The sequence below is a fragment of the Hyperoodon ampullatus genome, assembly GCF_949752795.1.
Source record: "Hyperoodon ampullatus genome assembly, chromosome: 17".
Lineage (NCBI taxonomy): Eukaryota > Metazoa > Chordata > Mammalia > Artiodactyla > Ziphiidae > Hyperoodon > Hyperoodon ampullatus.
In genome coordinates, this window is record NC_136930.1 from 59,807,039 (window position 1) to 59,827,756 (window position 20,718).

Sequence of the window (20,718 nt, forward strand, 5' to 3'; positions counted from 1 at the left end):
TGCATGAAAACATTATTCCAAGCTGTTATTATGGCTACTTGTCAGGGAATATGGGTAAAGAACTATCCTGATTGGATCCAACCCTAAATGAGAGTATAGACAGGTCTGAGTTTAGAAGCAGCTTACTGGTGTGTGACAGAGCTTGAGAAGATGCTAATCCTTAAAAGCACTTGAGTTCAGCAAACTAAGACAGGTTAGAATGGCCATGTCAGCAGATGTGTCTTCTATATACTAGGATAGAGTCTCTCTCTAAAGGCACATCCAATATTTTCTTTGCCCTCGAGGATGTTAAAATCTTGAAAGAGAGAGGTCATCGTCACAAATTACTACAGAACGAGTAGAACATAGAAAACTAATTTATTCATTCAACAAATATTTATTGAGAACTTATTTTGGTTAGGTACAGTACTGTCATAATTGGTATGACAGACATGTCCGTAATTTCATGTTGCTCGTATTCTTAAAGGTAGGAAGAGGAGGAGGATGAGGGACAGATACAAATTGGCAAACAAATAAATTCACAAGGTAGGGATGTGAGCTTTCCAACTGAGATTTAAATTTACCAAAGTTTATTTTAAATTGCGTGATCTACAAAGTCTTCTTTGAGGAGGTGGCTTCTGAACTGAGATGTGAATGATGCTGAGAAGATTTGAAAGTAGAATTTCCAGAGAGGGAAAGTAGTAAGTGCAGAGGGCCTAAGTCGAGAATGAGTTTTGAGGCTTCAGATGCTAAAACTTGGGGCTGGAATATAGTGGATGAGCATGTGGGGGGCTGGGGAGAGAAGAAGAGGTGGAAGAAGTAGACAGAGCTAGATCACCTTGAGTCTTATGACCCACTGAAGAAGTTGGGTATCGTCCTAAATACAATGGGAAGCCACTGGGAAGTTTTAAGGAGAGAAGATCTGATATGCTTTTTAGAAAAGATCATTCTGACTGCTTCATGGAGTGTGAGTACTAATAAAGGTGAGAGTGGAAGTGGAGAGACCACCTGGGATGCTGCTCTCATGGTCCAACACAGAGATGATGGAGGCCTGGGCTAGGGTGGTAGCAATGAGATGCACTAAAGTGAACAGATTGAAAATATGTCTTGGAAGAATGGCCGAGAAAACTTGGATGTAAGGGGAACCAGAAGAGAAGAATAGATAAAATGCTCAGGCATTTCAGGGAGGGAGAAATTTGTTTTGAATAGAGGTTTCCTAAAGATGATGACATTTGCAATAGACCTTGATAAGCTGGTAGAAATTGAAGGCTCACAAAGCCAAAAAGAAGCCCTTTCATAATTCTGAAAAACAAACAAAAATTATAATAAATTTAAAATGTCCCCAAAGTTGGACAGGAATAGAAGCAAATTGTAGGAAATGAAGCCAGGATGGTTTATACTGCAGTGATTCAGAACACAGATTTTAAAGTAGAATTACCTGGCTTCAGCTGTTGGTTCTGCCAGTGGCTACTCTAGTAATCTTGGGTACATTACTTGGCTTTCTGTCCCTCAGTTTCCTGATCTGTAAAATGGTAGAATAGTAGTAATTATTTCATAGGTTTGTTTCATAAAGAAATCCTTGTAAAGAGTCCAACTTCGATTCTTTCTCTGAACTTTGTCAAGATAGAAGATCTAGGCTGCCATTTTCCCAGCTGTCAAATGAGATGGCAAAAGGTCTTCATGCTTTAGGGAGAGATTTTTAAAATAAACTACTTCCTGGAAAGTACTTTGTTAAGACATCGTCAAATTTAGTATGTACCTTGTATGGTTTAAACCAAGGAAATTGTGGACTGGGTTAAAAAAGAAATAAAACTGTAGTTGTAGGACTTCCTGGTGGTGCAGTGGTTAAGCATCTGCCTGCCAATGCAGGGGACACGGGTTTGAGCCCAGGTCTGGGAAGATCCCACATACCACAGAGCAACTAAGCCCATGTGCCACAACTACTGAGCCTGCGCTCTAGAGCCCTCGAGCCACAACAACTGAAGCCCACGTGCCTAGAGCCCGTGCTCCACAACAAGAGAAGCCACTGCAGTGAGAAGCCCACACACCATAACAAAGAGTAGCCCCCGCTCACCGCAACTAGAGAAAGCCCGCATGCAGCAACAAAGACCCAAAACAGCCAAAAATAAAAAAATATAAATGAATTAATTAATTTTTAAAAAAACTGTAGTTGTACTCATGCTGTAGTGTGTGCTCTCTGGCAGAGAGGAAGTCTACAATATACATAAAAATGAACACACCTTCTCCCTCTAGGTTGCAATGGTTCAGTTCACTGATGACCCCAGGACAGAATTTAAACTTAACTCTTACAAAACCAAAGAGACTGTTCTTGATGCAATTAAACATATCTCGTACAAAGGAGGAAATACAAAAACAGGTAAGACCACAAGAAGCCCAGGTAAGACCACAAGAAGCCCAGCTAAGACCCGAAATAATTATTACTAATTACTGAAATGACTTCTTTTTGAAGCATAGTAATATAGATTTTTTTAAGAAAAGATTTTTCATTGACTTAAGAACTTCGTCCCCAGTCTTCCATCTCTAGCAAGGGAGGGAATGAAATTGAATTGTTGCCTTCCTTTGTTTCAGGAAAAGCAATTACGCATGTCCGAGATACCTTGTTTACTGCAGAGTCAGGGACCAGAAGAGGCATCCCGAAGGTCATCGTGGTTATAACTGATGGAAGATCACAAGATGATGTGAGCAAAATCTCCAGGGAGATGCAATCAGATGGTAAGTTTTACATAGATAAGCAATAGTGGCTACCAATAATACCGTTAGCCTTGTTTTCTGAATACACATTTATAGGCTACATCAGCATGACTTAAATGTTTCTAAATCTTTCTTAATATTAACTGGACAATGTGATTTTAAAAAGTTTCCAGACAAATCTATGATTTTGCTGTATTTTCTCCAGTACTTTTGTTACATACAGGATGCCCTATATAAGAAACTCCATCAATTAAGTGCATTACAGGACTTCCCTGGTGAACCATTGGTTAAGATTCCATGCTTCCACTGCAGGGGGCATGGGTTTGATCCCTGTCATGCTGTGTGGTCAAAAAGAAAAAAAAGGAAAAGAAAAGAAAATTAAGTGCAATACTATGAAAAGGACCAGGGGAGGGAAACCGATCACAGAAACTCCTCAGCCTCAGCCTTCTCATTTGTAAAATGAAGAACACAGAATGTGAAGATTGCATTCTATAAGATCTGTATAAGCAAAGACTAGCTTAATATGTATTTGCCAAGCATTGAACTGTGACCCACCTCAGGCTTCTAAGCCTGTAATATCTCAGTTTCTACTTCTGAAAATGAAACAAAACAAAACAAAACAAAAAAACAAAGCTGTTTTTTTGTTTCAATTGCACTTTTTCCCATAAATACTAAAATCATTATTAAAAATATGCAAAAATAAAGATGTTACTCAAATAGTAACTATTTTGTCTCAAACACTGACTCTCTTAAGCTTCTTTAAAGTGGAAACTTTCTTTAGGGGATGATGGGTTAATTATCATAGAGTGAATTATGTGCATGCAGAATTCTGATGAACTATAAAGAATGAATTATCCACCCCCACTGGCCCTCCTAAATAAACATGTTTTAAACATTTGGACGTGTCTTATATTGCATTATTTGTTTTTGCTGCAATTTAAAGTCATCAGAAATCTGTTCCCCTTTTACCACAGGCTACAGCATTTTTGCAGTCGGCGTGGCTGATGCAGATTACTCAGAGTTGGTTAGCATTGGCAGTAAGCCCAGCGCCCGGCATGTCTTCTTTGTGGATGACTTTGACGCCTTTAAGAAAATTGAAGATGAGTTGATTACTTTTGTCTGTGAAACCGCGTCAGCAAGTTAGTCCTTTGGAATTTGCACTTACATTGCTTAAAGGCTGAGATATTTATACCAGTTAAATAATGAGTGCCATCCTGATCCGAAGAAAGAAAATTGACTTGGAGAGCTATTTGTTATGCAGACATTAAGTTTTGTGGTTTTGAGCATATGGGAAGTAAACCTCACCTCTCCCTGGTTCAGGGTTTTAGGTTGATAAAGACTTTCCCTAAAAAGACGAGGGTCTGTATTTAAAAGCAACTCTCTTAAACAGCTATAGCAGATAGTTTTCAAAAATGTGTTAAGTCTGCTCATCAGGGTAACACATTAGAAGTGGGACTTCTTCCAAGACATGCTATCAAGTGACCACGATCGATTTTAATGGACCCAGGATAGGAGAAGGAAGTCGGGACCCTTTAGTTTTAAAAGAAGAAGTGAGAGTGTTTCAATCTTTAGGAATCCACAGAAAGCTGTAGCCACATGTGGTTTGGATTCCCTCCACAACTGACTTCCGTAAAGATTATGTTAGCTTCCTGTTCTCAGGACAAGGAAAGAATATGTTTGGAAAATATCTAAATTAGGGTTTTATCTTGTTTGTTTTGTTTTCCAGCCTGCCCACTGGTGCATAAGGATGACATTGATCTTGCAGGTAAGCAGTTTCAAAAATTTTCCAAATACAAATATACTAAATAACTCCCATTTTGGGTCCAGATTTTTTTATCCTTAATAGACTAATTTTGAAAATTAAAATCCTAAAATGCCTATTTATTCTTTTTCTCTATCTCTGTTTTTCTTTCTTTCTTTCTTTCTTTTTTTTTTTAAGGATTTAAGATGATGGAAATGTTTGGTTTGGTTGAAAAGGAATTTTCATCGGTGGAAGGGGTTTCTATGGAGCCTGGTACCTTCAATGTGTATCCTTGTTATCAACTTCATAAAGATGCCCTGGTTTCCCAGCCAACCAAGTATGTTTCCATTGCAAGATACTAAAGTCTATTATTGTTTACTATATCTCAATGTGGAAATGATATCAACTAGAAATATGCTGTAATAATTCCAAGCAGGATTTTCCATGATGGATAGAGCAGATGATGTTTAGATTTCTTTAAAAACATTAGACCTACACATAATGCTGGTTGAACTTTCATATTTGTTCATCTCAGAAAAATATAAAGATAGTTAGTACTTACATAGCACTACCACAGACCAGGCATTGTTCTAAATGCTAGTAACTCACTCAAACCTCCCAATAACTCTATGAAGTAGAGTCATTTACTATCTTGGTTTTATAAATAACAAAACTAAAGCATAAAGAAGCTAAATGACTTGAGTGAGATCACATAGTTTGTTGAAGACCATGCTGGGATTTGCACCTGCAGATCCCAGAATCCACACCCTGAACCATTTTAAGCTAGTGCCATGAATTCAGATGGTTTTTATCCTGGAGAAGTCACAACAGCAACTCCATATAGTTGATGTAAAAATCACATTACTGGAGGGACCTTCAAGATGGCAGAGGTGTAAGACATGGAGATCAACTTCCTCCCCACAAATACATCAGAAATACATCTACATGTGGAACAACTCCTGCAGAACACCTACTGAATGCTGCAGAAGACCTCAGACTTCCCAAAAGGCAAGAAAATCCCCATGTACCTGGGAAGGGCAAAAGGAAAAAACAAAAAACAAAAAAACAGAGACAAAAGAATAGGGATGGGACCTGCCCCTCTGGGAGGGAGCTGTGAAGGAGGAAAAATTTCCACACACTAGGAAGGCCCTTCACTGTTGGAGACGGGAGGTGGGTGGCGGGGAAGCTTCGGAGCCACAGAGGAGAGCCCGGCAACAGGAGTGCAGGGGGCAAAGCGCAGAGATTCCCACACAGAGGATTGGTGCCGACCAACACTCACCAGCCTGAGAGGCTTGTCTGCTCACCCACCGGGGTGGGAGGGGGCTGGGAGCAGACACTTGGGCTTCGGTTGGATCCCAGGGAGAGGACTGGGGTTGGCTGTGTGAACACAGCCTAAAGGGGGCTAGTGCGCCACAGCTAGCCGGGAGGGCATCTGGGAAAAAGTCTGGACTTGCCGAAGAAGCAAGAGACCATTGTTTCAGGGTGTGTGAGGGGAGGGGATTCAGAGCACTGCCTAAATGAGCTCCAGAGATGGGCACGAGCTGTGGCTATCAGCGCGGACACCAGAGATGGGCATGAAATGCTAAGGCTGCTGCTGCAGCCACCAAGAATCCTGTGTGCAAGCACAGGTCACTATCCGTACCTCCCCTCCTGGGAGCCTGTGCAGCCCACCACTGCTGGTCCCGTGATCCAGGGACAACTTCCCTGGGATAACACACAGCCTGCCTCAGGCTGTTGCAAAGTCATACTGGCCTGTGCCGCCGCAGGCTTGCCCCACATTCCGTACCCCTCCAGATCCCGGCCTGAGTGAGCCAGAACCCCCTAATCAACTTCTGTTTTACCCCCTCCTGTCTGTGTGGGAACAGATGCCCTCAGATGACCTACATGCAGAGGCGGGTCCAAATCCAAAGCTGAACCCCAGGAGTTGTGCAAACAAAGAAGAGAAAGGGAAATCTCTCCCAGCAGCCTCAGGAGCAGCAGATTAAACCCCCACAATCAACTTGATGTACCCTGCATCTCTGGAACACCTGAATAGACAACAAATCATCCCAAAATTGAGGCAGTGGAAGTTGGGAGCAACTGTAGACTTGGGGTTTGCTGTCTGAAGCTGATTTGTTTCTGATTTCTATGTTTATCTTAGTATAGTTTTTAGCGCTTGTTATCATTGGTGGATTTGTTTATTGGTTTGGTTGCTCTCTTCTTTTTTTATTATTATTATTTTAAAAAATTTATTATTATTTTTTCTTTCTCTTTTTCTCCCTTTTCTTCTGAGCTTTGTGGCTGACAGGGTCTTGGTGCTCTGGCCTGGTGTCAGGCCTGAGCCTATGAGGTGGGAGAGCCGAGTTCAGGACACTAGACCACCAGAGAGCCCCTGGCCCCATGTAATATCAATTGGCGAGAGCTCTCCCAGAGATCTCTGTCTTAACACTAAGACCCAGCTCCACTCAATGACCAGCAAGCTTCAGTGCTGGATGCCCCATGCCAATCAACAAGCAAGACAGGAACACAACCCCACACATTAGCAGAGAGGCTGCCTAAAATCATAGTAAGGTTTTACTATGTGAGTTTTGTGTACCCCAAAACACACCACTGGATGAGGTCCTGCCCACCAGAAAGACAAGATCCAGCCCCACCTACCAGGACACAGGCACCAGTCCTCTCCATCAAGAAGCCTACACAAGCCACTGAACAAACCTTACCCACTGGGGCAGACAACAAATACAATGGGGACTGTGAACCTGTAGCCTGAAAAAGGACCCCAAACACAGTAAGTTAAACATAATGAGAAGACAAAGAAATATTCAGCAGATGAAGAAGCAAAGTAAAAACCCACCAGATTAAACAACTGAAGAGGAAATGGACGGTCTACCTGAAAAAGAATTCAGAATAATGATAGTGAAGATGATCCAAAATCTTGGAAATAGAAGGGAGAAAGTAGATGAAACATTTAACAAGGACCTAGAAGAACTAAAAGAGAAAACAAACAGTGATGAACAATACAAAAAATGAAACTAAAAATTCTCTAGAAGGAATCTATAGCAGAATAACTGAGGCAGAAGAACAGATAAGTGACCTGGAAGGTAAAATAGTGGAAATAACTACCACAGAGCAGAATAAAGAAAAAAGAAATGAAACGAATTGAGGACAGTCTTGGAGACCTCTGGGACAACATTAAATGCACCAACATTCGAATTATAGGAGTCCCAGAAGAAGAAGAGAAAAAGAAAGGGACTGAGAATATATTTGCAGAGATTATAGTTGAAAACTTCCCTAATATGGGAAAGGAAATAGTCAATCAAGTCCAGGAAGCACAGAGAGTCCCATACAGGAAAAAGCCAAGGAGAAACATGCCAAGACACATATTAATCAAACTATCAAAAATTAAATACAAAGAAAAAATATGAAAAGCAGCAAGGGAAAAACAACAAGTAACACACAAGGGAATCCCCATAAGGTTAACAGCTGACCTTTCAGCAGAAACTCTGCAAGCCAGAAGGGAGTGGCAGGACATATTTAAAGTGATGAAAGGGAAAAACCTACAACCAAGATGACTCTACCCAGCAGGGATCTCATTCAGATTTTGACAGAGAAATTAAAACCTTTACAGACAAGCAAAAGTTAAGATAATTCAGCACCACCAAACCAGCTTTATAACAAATGCTAAAGGGACTTCTCTAGGCACGAAACACAAGAGAAGGAAGAGACCTACAATAACAAACCCAAAACAATTAAGAAAATGGTAATAGGAACGTACATATTGATAATTACCCTAAACATAAATGGATTAAATGCTCCAACCAAAAGATATAGACTGGCTGAATGGATACAAAAACAATACCTATATATATGCTGTCTACAAGAGACCCTCTTCCGACCTAGGGACACATACAGACTGAAAGTGAAGGGATGGAAAAAGATATTCCATGCAAATGGAAATCAAAAGAAAGCTGGAGTAGCAATTATTATATCAGACAAAATAGACTTTAAAATAAAGACTGTTACAAGAGACAAAGAAGGACAATACATAATGATCAAGGGATCAATCCAAGAAGAAGATATAACAATTGTAAATATTTATGCATCCAATGCAGGAACCCCTCAATACATAAGGCAAAGGCTAACAGCCATAGAAGGGGAAATTGACAGTAATGCAATAATAGTAGGGGACTTAAACACCTCACTTTCACCAATGGACAGATCATCTAAAATGAAAATAAATAAGGAAACAAAAGCATTAAATGATACATAAAGCAAGATGGACTTAACTGATATTTATAGGACATTCCATCCCAAACCAACAGAATACACTTTCTTCTCAAGTGCCATGGAACATTCTCCATGATACATCATATCTTGGCTCACAAATCAAGCCTTGGTAAATTTAAGAAAATTGAAATTGTATCAAGTATCTTTTCCAACAACGCTATAAGACTAGATATCAATGACAGGAAAAAAAATGTAAAAAATACAAACACATGGAGGCTAATCAATAGGCTACTAAATAACCAAGAGATTGCTGAAGAAATCAAAGAGGAAATCAAAAAGTACCTAGACAAATGAAAATGAAAACACAATGAACCAAAACCTATGGGATGCAGCAAAAACAGTTCTAAGAGGGAAGTTTATAGCAATACAATCCTACCTCAAGTAATAAGAAACATCTCAAACAACCTAAACTTACACGTAAAGCGATTAGAGAAAGGAGAACAAAAACCCCCCAAAGTTAGCAGAAGTAAAGAAATCATAAAGGTCAGGTTAGGAATAAATGAAAAAGAAATAAAGGAAACGATAGAAAGATCAATAAAATTAAAGCTGGTTCTTTGAGAAGATAAACAAAATTGATAAACCATTAGCCAGACTCATCAAGAAAAAAAAGAAGACTCAAATCAACAGAATTAGAAATGGAAAAGGAGAAGAAACAACTGACATTGCAGAAATACAAAGGATCATGAGAGATTACTACAAGCAACTATATGCCAATAAAATGGACAACCTGGAAGAAATGGACAAATCCTTAGAAAAGCACAACCTTCCGAGACTGAACTAGGAAGAAATAGAAAACATGAACAGACCAATCACAAGCACTGAAATTGAAACTGTGATTAAAAGTCTTCCAACAAACAAAAGCCCAGGACAAGATGGCTTCACAGGCGAATTCTATCAAACATTTACAGAAGAGCTAACATTTATCCTTCTCAAATTCTTCCAAATATATAGCAGAGGGAGGAACACTCCCAAACACATTCTACGAGGCCACCATCACCCTGGTACCAAAACCAGACAAAGATTTCACAAAAAAAACTACAGGCCAATATCACTGATGAACACAGATGCAAAAATCCTCAACAAAATATTGGCAAACAGAATCCAACAGCACATTAAATGGATCATACACCATGATCAAGTGCAGTTTATCCCAGGAATGCAAGGGTTCTTCGGTATATGCAAATCAATCAATGTGATACACCATATTAAAAAACTGAAGGATTGGGCTTCCCTGGTGGCGCAGAGGTTGAGAGTCCGCCTGCCGATGCAGGGGACGCGGGTTCGTGCCCCGGTCTGGGAGGATCCCACGTGCCGCGGAGCGGCTGGGCCCGTGAGCCATGGCCACTGAGCCTGTGCGTCCGTAGCCTGTGCTCCGCAACGGGAAAGGCCACAACAGTGAGAGGCCCACATACCACCAAAAAAAAAAAAAAAAAAAAAAAAAAAAACTGAAGGATAAAAACCATATGATAATCTCAATATATACAGAAAAAGCTTTTGACCAAATTCAACACCCATTTAGGATAAAAAACTCTCCAGAAAGTAGGCATAGAGAGAACCTACCTCAATATAATAAAGGCCATATATCACAAACCCACAGCTAACATCATTCTCAATGGTGAAAAACTGAAACCATTTCCTCTAAGATTAGGAACAAGACAAGGTTGCCCACTCTCACAACATAGTTATGGAAGTTTTAACCAAAGCAATCAGAGACGAAAAAGAAATAAAAGGAACCCAAATCAGAAAAGAAGAAGTAAAACTGTCACTGTTTGCAGATGACATGCTACTATACATAGAGTATCCTAAAGATGCCACCAGAAAACTACTAGAGCTAGTCAATGAATTTGGTAGAGTAGCAGAATACAAAATTAATGCACAGAAATCTTTTGCATTCTTATACACTAATGATGAAAAATCTGAAAGAGAAATTAAGGAAACACTCCCATTTACCACTGCAACAAAAAGAATAAAATACTTATGAGTAAACCTACCTAAGGAGACAAAAACCTGTATGCAGAAAACTATAAGACAGTGATTAAAGAAATTAAAGATGATACAAACAGATGGAGAGATATACCATGTCCTTGGATTGGAAGAATCAACATTGTGAAAATAACTATACTACCCACAGCTATCTACAGATTCAATGCAATCCCTATCAAACTACCAATGGCATTTTTCACAGAACTAGAACAAAAAATTTCATAATTTGTATGCAAACACAAAAGACCCCGAATAGCCAAAGCAATCTTGAGAAAGAAAAACAGAGCTGGAGGAATCAGGCGACCTGACTTCAGATTGTACTACAAAGCTACAGTAGTCAAGACAGTATGGTACTGGGTAAAAACAGAAATATAGATCAATGGAATATTATAGAAAGCCCAGAGATAAGCCCACACACATATGGTTACCTTATCTTTGATAAAGGAGACAAGAATATACAATGGAGAAAAGACAGCCTCTTCAGTAAGTGGTGCTCAGAAAACTGGACAGCTATATGTAAAACAATGAAGTTAGAAGACTCCCTAACACCATACACAAAAATAAACTCACAGTGGATTATAGACCTAAATATAAGGCCAAATACTATAAAACTCTTAGAGGAAAACATAGCAAGAACACTCTATGATGTAAATCACAGCACGATCCTTTTTGACCCACCTCCTAGAGAAATGGAAATAAAAACAAAAATAAACAAATGGGACCTAATGAAACTTAAAAGCTTTTGCACAGCAAAGGAAACCATAAACAAGACGAAAAGACAACCCTCAGAATGGGAGAAAATATTTGCAAATGAATCATCAGACAAAGGATTAATCTCCAAAATTTACAAGCAGCTCAATATCAAAAACACAACCCAATCAAAAAATGAGCAGAAGACCTAAATAGACATTTCTCAAAGAAGATATACAGATTGCCAACAAACACATGAAAGGATCCTCAACATCACTAATCATTAGAGAAATCCAAATCAAAACTACAATGTGGTATCACCTGACACCAGTCAGAATGGCCATCATCAAAAACTCTACAAACAATAAATGCTGGAGAGGGTTTGGAGAAAAGGGAACCCTCTTGCACTCTTGGTGGGAATGTAAATTGATACAGCCACTATGGAGAACAGTATGGAGGTTCCTTAAAAAACTAAAAATAGAACTACCATACAACCCAGCAATCCCACTACTAGGCATATACCCTGAGAAACCATAATTCAAAAAGAGTCATGTACCACAATATTCATTGTGACACTATTTACAATAGCCAGGTCATGGAAGCAACCTAAGTGTCCATGGACAGATGAATGGATAAAGAAGATGTGGCACATATGTACAATGGAATATTACTCTGCCATAAAGAGAAACGAAATTGAGTTATTTGTAATGAAGTGGATGGACCTAGAGTCTGTCATACAGAGTGAAGTTAGAAACAGAAAAACAAATACCGTATGCTAACACATATATATGGAATCTAAAGAAAAAAAAAAAGAAGTTCTGATGAACCTAAGGGCAGGACAGGAGTAAAGACGCAGAGGTAGAGAATGGACTTGAGGACACGGGGAGGGGGAAGTGTAAGCTTCGACGAAGTGAGAGAGTAGCATTGATATATATAGACTACCAAATGTTAAATAGATAGCTAGTGAGAAGCAGCTCCATAGCACAGGGAGATCAGCTCGGTGCTTTGTGACCACCTAGAGAGGTGGGATAGGGAGGGTGGGACGGAGACTCAAGAGGGAGGGGCTATGGTGATATATGTATACATATAGCTGACTTGCTTTGTTATACAGCAGAAATTAATGCAACATTGTAAAGCAATTATGTTCCAATTAAGGTTTTAAAAAAATTACATTATCTAGTTATTCTACAGTCTATGATGCACCTAGGGATTCCTGGTGCTATTTCAGCAGTTCTGAAAATTCCAGAGGTACTTGAAATTACAAATTAGGAGTTCCTGATTTAAGGGGTCATCTCTCAAGATGTCACCTGCTACTTTACATTCCAAATATTCATTTGTTTTTGTCTCAAAATGCCTTCAGTATTTTTTTTTTTTTTTTTTTTTTTTTTTTTTTTGTGGTATGCGGGCCTCTCACTGTTGTGGCCTCTCCCGTTGCGGAGCACAGGCTCCGGATGCGCAGGCTCAGCAGCCATGGCTCACGGGCCCAGCCGCTCCGCGGCATATGGGATCCTCCCAGACCGGGGCACGAACCCGTATCCCCTGCATCGGCAGGCGGACTCTCAACCACTGCGCCACCAGGGAGGCCCGCCTTCAGTATTTTAATGTGAAAGTTTTTCTGTGTCCACATTTTGATATAGTGTGCACATATGCATGAAAATGTGGGGGAGATCATTTTCGAGTATTAAATTAATCTGTCCAATTTATAAACAAGTTGCTTTTCTACCTTCTTCCAAAATACTGTTTATTGAATTCAAGCTAATTACAGTACTATCTGTAGTTTTAGATAAATCCAACATCTGACGTTACCTTTCGACAGTTTTTTTTACACTGTCCAGTGACGAATATTAAAATGGATATTTGGAAATCATTCCTGGAGGCCTAGACAAAAATGAGAATCGCCAGAAGGAAAAGTCTTCTACCACTCCACTGAAATTGTTCATCCGGCCAGCAATGCCCTCACCCCCCACCTTGCTAAATCCATTCATTTGTTCCCAGCCTTTATCTCACTCGACCTGTCACCAGCATTTTATACAGTTGATCATATCTTCCTCCTGGATTCACTCTCCTCCTTTGGCCTCTGGGACACACACTGCCTCTAGTTTCTGTCTACATTACAGGCTGTTCCTTTTCAGTGCTGGCTCTTCTTTTCTCCTCCACCTCTTTATGTTAGAGGGACCAGGACTTGCTCAAGACCTCCTTGTTTTCTCTGTCTGTCCCTTCTTCCTAGTGATCTTTTCAGTATCGTAGTGTTGAACCCCATCTATATGCCAAGGACTCCTAAATTTTATACTTCCAGTCCAGATCTACTTCCCCAAATTTATACCTACATATTTAATTGATTACTAGATATCTCTACTTGGATGTCTCATAGGCATTCCATACTTTATAGGTTCAATACCACATCCCTGATCCTACCTCCAGAACCAGCTTCCCCTATGACCTTTTTCATCTTAATGATAACTACATTTAACAAGTTTCTTAGGCAGAGAAGCTGGACTCCTCTGTTTCTTTTATGCCCCACATCAATCCACCAAGGAATCCTAATTGTTTGTTCCTTCTCACTACCTCTATTCTCATCACCCTGATATGAGGTACCATCATCTCTTCCCTACATCATTACAGCAGCCTCCTAACTGGTCTTCCTGCTGCTACCCTTGCCTTCTTGGAGTCTGTTCTCCAAATAGCTGTCAGAATGATTTTTTGTTGTTGTTGTATAAATCAGATCATGTCACTCCAGAATCTGCCAGTGATTCCTCATTCTCCTTGGCATAAAAGTCGAAGCTCCTGAACGGCCAAAGAGCCCTACATTATCTGGGTAGCTATTACCTCTTTGACTTTACCTCTTGTTTATTTTAGTCCGTTCTCAAAATATACCAGGCACACCCCACTTTAGTATCTTTGCACTGGCTGGATGTCTTCATCTCCTATGAGTTTTTCTTCAAGTGTGACCTTCTCAGTGAACCTTTGCTCAAATGCAATGCTCAATGAACCATCTAAGTGAAGCCAATGCTGATGACTTTAATTAAAATGGCAAAATAATGCATTCTAGCATTCCCAATCCCCGTTATGCTGCTTTTTGTAGTTGTTTTTGATGGCACTTATTACCTTCTAATAAACTGTATAATTCACCCTGCTCAAATTCAAGTGCTCATACAAAGGTTCCTTGCCAATTTTATTCACTGATGTATCTTAATGCATATTACCATGTCTGGTACATCGTAGGCACTCAACAAATATTGAATGAATGAGTACATACATATTTAATGTATGCACATCAAACTTTCACTTTTAAATTTAAGCTAAATTCTGACCTATTCACCAATTTGTCAATTTGATTAATAAATATTATGGGTCTCCTATATATCTAAAAGCCTATATCTTTTGCTTGAGGGAAAAATTTTAAAGTATGTAAGTGATCCACTTAACTGTTAAAGAGGTAAGATGGTGTAGCAGGTTGGGTTCCCCAGGAAGCAGAACCAAAGGTGGAGATTAGTGTGGGGGAAGCCGATGAGGCTGTGCTCTTCTGGAAGGGAACAGAAGGAAGTAGGATAGGGCAAAGGAGAGAAGTCAAGCTATGAAGCAGTTTCAGTAAAAGCTTCAGTTGACCCACACACAGGAGTTCTTAGAATGGAGTTATCTCCTTTGGAATGAGAGGCTCTGGTCCTTATATCCCCTCAAAGACTAGTCATTGAAAAGAGGCACCATAATAAAGTTGGCATGACCTTGGGAGAGGCACCCCTCATCTGCTGAGGCCATTCCTGAGGGAACTGGTATCTGAGAGCTGTCTGCAGACATCACTCCCAGAAGCAGGATTAGTTGATTCTCAGTTCTTAAAGGTGGATTTAGATGGTGCATCAGAGCACATAGCACAGACAGGAATGCAACTAACTGCAACATGTGGTAGAAAGTGACAGTGTCTTAAGTTTTATAAAAGGACTGTAGATAAACATTTATAATACTAAAACTTGAAACTACTTAAATGTTTAATAAGAAGTGACTGGTCAGATAAATTATGGAATAGCCAAACAAGAGAAGGTTGTGCAGATATTAAATATCATGCCCTTAAAAATATTTAGGGAAATGTGAAATATGTAGTAAATGGTGCTAAGAAAAGAAAGGGGCAAAATTATTTAAATTGGACAAATACTTACAGACATTCTTTAAAGGCTGGAGGGAAATGCACAGCACCAAAAGAGTGCTCACTTCTGAATGGGGTAATGGTGATCTGTTATTTTCTTCTTTTCTGTTTTTTCACATCTTGTATAATGAAAGTGTATTTGCTTTTATAATCATATAGATAACTTCTTAAAGAGGGATACAATAAAATATACTATTTTCTTTCTATTTTCAGATATTTACATCCAGACGGATTGCCCTCTGACTATACAGTCAGTTTTCTATTCCGGATTCTTCCTGATACTCCAGAGGAGCCATTTGCTCTTTGGGAGATTTTAAATAAAAATTCTGACCCATTGGTTGGAGTCATTTTAGATAGTAAGTATATTTATTTATAAAATATTTGCACACACATGTATGAGTAATGTATGTGGCATGTCATCTTGCCTGGTTTGTGTGTATTGTAGAGTAACTCACTTATTTTAAGCTATTTGTAAATACTAATAATGAACTATATGATAGTTGATTCATTCATTCATCTACTCATTCTTTCAATAAATATTCATCAAGTTCCTACTATTTGCCAACACCAGGCTCTGGGATTCAGTAGTGAGCAAGGTGGAGAAAGACAGTTCCTGAGACATGCTGACTGCAGGAACAGCATGCAACTTGATGCAGAGGAGGATCAGTGCGAGGGGTGGGATCAGAAGTCATTTTTCCTATATGGATATGACAAGTGTAAGATGCCTCTTTTGGGTTCCTGGGCCCAATTCCAACATGTGTGTTGGGCGTAGGAGGTGGAGGAGAGGCTCCCACACAACACCAAGCAATTCTTGGACACCAGCAGAGTATCTGAGAATTCAACTCCAATCTGACACTATTTACCAGAGGTAGCATCAGATTCCACAGGTTGAGGGCTTGTTCCTATAAGACTGTCCTCCTCCCCCTCCATTTCAACCACCAGTGGCAAGCTCAGGCTGCTATCAGCTACGCATTGGAGATTCCAATAACCCACTCCAGCTCAGGATGTCAACTGAAAGTCCAGATTTTTACCTGTACTTCTGACCCACAGTCTATAAATCAGAGGTTCCCACAACTTCCTCCTCGGGTTCAATTATTTTGCTAGAGTGGCTCACGGAACTCAGAGAAGCATTTTACATACTAGATTACCAGTCTATTATGAAAGGATATAACTCAGGAGCAAGGCATGGGGAAGAGGGGGGTTTCTTCCATGACCTCTCCACCTCCACCACTCTCCTGGCACCTCCATATGTTTACCAACCTGGAAATTCTCTGAACCCCATCCTTTTGGGTTTTTATGGATGCTTCATTACATAGGAATGATTGATTAACTCACTGGCCATTGGCAATTGAACTCAGTCTCCACCCCCCTCCCCTCCCTAGAAGTTGGAGGGGGTAGGGGGACTGAAAGTTCTAACCCTCTCGTCACATGACTGGTTCTCCAGGCAACCAGCCCTTATCCTTAGGTTACCTAAGGGCTTTCCAAAAGCCACTGTATTAACATAACAAAAGGCACATTTTTTTGTTCTTACCACAGGAAATTCCAAGGGTTTTAGGAGCTTCCAGGCAGGAACCCTAGACAAAGACCAAGTATATATGACGAATATATTTTGGTCATCTGAATAACAAATATATTTTTCTTTTAAGTCACAATGTTGCAATGCCTCTTTCATATCCTAGAAAAAAATGTCAGATTGGCAGCAGCATATTTTGGGAAGAATTCTGGGGTGGAGATATAAAATTGAAAGTTGCATATGTGAGATCACCTAGAGAGTCAGTCCAGAAAGAAAAGAGAATAATTGTGAATGAGAAATTCCATTGTTTGGAGATTGGAAAGTTGAGGAGGAAACAATAAACGAAAGTTCGTAACCTTTACTCTGGGATGTCACAAATGATTATCACTTAAGAGAATTATCAAGTTTTTGGTTAATGTCTCTGGGTTTTCTAAATATATTTTTAGTTTAGGATCCCAGTCAATCTGGGAATGAAAATTTGGTGGTTATTGCTAGGTATTAACTCAAACATTTGGATAAGAGAAGTATTTTAAGCTATTTCCAACTAGTATTTGTTAAAGGATATTTCAGTACATGGAAATAAATCAACAACTAAACATTGTGAAAGCATTTTGTATTGATTTTCAAACTAAGGGAAAGCTGTAGATTAAAAAGGTGTAAATTGCTAACTCTATATCCAACCAGGACTCTAAAACAAAGATGTCTCTTGGAATGATTAATACTTACTTGCTCCTTTAGAAAGCAAAATGAAAAATTTAATTGTAACCAGGGAATGAATTAGTGAGAAAAATGTTCCTCTCTTTTTGTAATAAAATATTCCTTGTAACATGAAGTACTCAAGAGTAGGAAGGTTTTTTTTTTACTTGTTTTTTTGTTCATAATAAAAGACACGCTGAAATATCACTATTTTGGGGCAGCGTAAGTTACATGTCCTGGGAAAACTGGTTGTTTCAGTGGTTAAATAAAGCAAAGAGTCTGGTTTTTATTTCTTAAGATTTTGTTACCGAATTAAGTTGTATGAACCCTGCTCGGGGCCTAGCCTGGCCCATGCTCTCTGCCTTGGAGGGGGAGGGTTCTTTTTCCTTTCTGATTTGAGTAGGTGAATAGCAAAACCAAAGCCGAGATTGACACAACACAAGCTTTATTCAGTGGCTAAAGAAAGGAGAAATGGGAACTAAGTTCACAGATCAACTTCTCACCCACCTGAGGAAAGAGATTTAATTTTTTTTAAACATCTTTATTGGAGTATAATTGCTTTACAATGGTGTGTCAGTTTCTGCTTTAAAACAAAGTGAATCAGTTATACATATACATATGTCCACATATCTCTTCCCTCTTACATCTCCCTCCCTCCCACCCTCCCTATCCCACCCCTCTAGGTGGTCACAAAGCACCTAGCTGATCTCCCTGTGCTATGCGGCTGCTTCCCACTAGCTATCTATTTTACATTTGGTAGTGTATATATTTCCATGTCACTCTCTCACTTCATACCAGCTTACCCTTCCCCCTCCCCGTGTCCTCAGGTCCATTCTCTACGTCTGCGTCTTTATTCCTGTCCTGCCCTTAGGTTCTTCAGAACCACTTTTTTTTTTTTTTTTTAGATTCCATATATATGTGTTAGCATACGGTATTTGTTTTTCTCTTTCTGACTTACTTCATTCTGTATGACAGACTCTAGGTCCATCCACCTCACTACAAATAACTCAATTTCGTTTCTTTTTATGGCAGAGTAATATTCCATTGTATATATGTGCCACATCTTCTCTATCCATTCATCTGTTGATGGACAGTTAGGTTGCTTCCATGTCCTGGCTATTGTAAATAGTGCTGCAATGAACATTGTGGTACATGACTCTTTTTGAATTATGGTTTTCTCAGGGTATATGCCCAGTAAGTGGGATTGCTGGGTAACGTAGTAGTTCTATTTTTAGTTTTTTAAGGAACCTCCATACTGTTCTCCATAGTGGCTGTATCAATTTACCTTCCCACCAGCAGTGCAGGAGGGTTCCGTTTTCTCCACACCCTCTCCAGCATTTATTGTTTGTAGATTTTTTGATGAAGGTCATTCTGATTGGTGTGAGGTGATCTAATTTTAAAGATAAAGACAAAGAGAGGAGGAGTGAGGCTGATGATGGGGAAGCATATGCATTAGTCTACCAGGGAAGGGGCAGGGCTTTTCCCAAGGGACTGGGGTGCCACCTCCTTTTTTGGTCCTTAATGGCTGCCAGTAAGTAGGTGTAGGTAACATGCTAATGTAGTAAATCACCGTATAATGGGACTCAAGGTCTGTTGGAGGTCAGATTCATCATCATCTTGGTCCCAGCTGGTTCCATCTTTTTTTTTTTTTTTTTTTTGTACCTTCCTTTCTTACCTCTGGACCTTTGAACTTACAAATTTATGTTCACTCCTGCTAAAGGTGGGGGATTGGCAGCTTTTGAGCACAGGCATTCCTGCCAAAGGTGCGGTTTAGATGGTTGATGGGTTTTGAGCAAAGATCTGGAGCAGCTCTGGTAACAATTTGATTAACTTCATTTTTCCTTTTTGTCTGCCTCTACTTCCAACTTCAGACAACCATCTCCCAAAAGGATAGTGGGAATGGGAGTATAGGCAAGGAACTACCGAGGAACAATGTATGTCAGGGTCCTTGCCTCATCATCATCACTACATGGTTAAGTTAGTTAATCTGGCCAATTGAAAGCCTGGGGCAACCCAAGGACTATAGGTCATTTCCTTACCTACTCGTCACTTTGTCCTAAACACAGCCTGAAAACAAAGGTTACATTATTTTGAGTTGACTTTTTTAAAAATTACCCATTTTAATACTTTCTCAAATGTTTTTAATTTCCTTTCTTTGATTAGATGGTGGGAAAACCCTAACATATTTCAACCATGACTACAGTGGGGATTTTCAAACTGTTACTTTTGAAGGACCTGAAATTAGGAAAATTTTCTATGGAAGCTTTCACAAGGTGAGTAATGCCTTGTATACATATATTCTTTATTCTATTTGCTGTGGGCAAAGCAACAGAAGATAGTAAAACAAAAAATCCGTAGAGCTTTGGATCTCATACTTCATCTGAAGTAAGAATTACCTGTGGGGCTTGTAAACAATGCCCAGACATTCTGATTTGGTAGTTCTGGGATGGGACCCTAAAATGTACATTTTTATCCAGTACCGCAGGGGATATTGATAGTGTCGGAAGGAAGATATTTTCCTCTATCCTTCTAGGTTCCTCTAGCTAACCTAAGAATTAAATTGACATGAGACAGATTAACAGGAAAAACTCAAACAAAAGTTTAATAACATGTATACACGGGAGAGACCCAGGAAAAACTGAGTATCTCACCAAAATACCCGAAAGCTTCACCTTAAGTACCATCTTCAGCTAAAGACAAAAGAGGATTTTGCGGATGGTAGTTTGGGACTTCAAAGGGAAGGAAGGTAATTCACATGGAGATGGAAAAGCAAATGTTTGGTAAATAAATATTTGCTGGGCCTGCAGAGACAATGGGACACAGATTTTCCCCCACCATACCTAGCCTATATTCTTTGCAGATATCTCTGGTGATAGCTCTGTTCTGGGAACAGGACTTCTGTCTAAATCCTTTTAGGCAGTTAGAAGGAAGCTCAAAGTTTCTTCCTGAGTCTTTTGGGTCTTAATTGTTTTCAGCTTGAAACAATCAGGATACCAAAGT

The 20,718-nt window shown here is 39.6% G+C and overlaps 1 protein-coding gene across 1 annotated transcript in view; it reads left to right on the forward strand.

Moving 5' to 3' along the window:
* Positions 1-20,718, forward strand: part of COL14A1 (collagen type XIV alpha 1 chain) — a gene marked incomplete at its 3' end in the record, with an annotated part of 211,445 nt that overhangs the window by 113,527 nt on the left and 77,200 nt on the right. Inside the window, exons 26-32 of the mRNA XM_079722162.1 lie at positions 2,233-2,356; positions 2,569-2,712; positions 3,666-3,830; positions 4,418-4,456; positions 4,631-4,769; positions 15,723-15,865; positions 19,882-19,991. Coding sequence (XP_079578288.1) covers positions 2,233-2,356; positions 2,569-2,712; positions 3,666-3,830; positions 4,418-4,456; positions 4,631-4,769; positions 15,723-15,865; positions 19,882-19,991 — 864 coding nt within the window. The remainder of the gene's footprint in view (positions 1-2,232; positions 2,357-2,568; positions 2,713-3,665; positions 3,831-4,417; positions 4,457-4,630; positions 4,770-15,722; positions 15,866-19,881; positions 19,992-20,718) is intronic.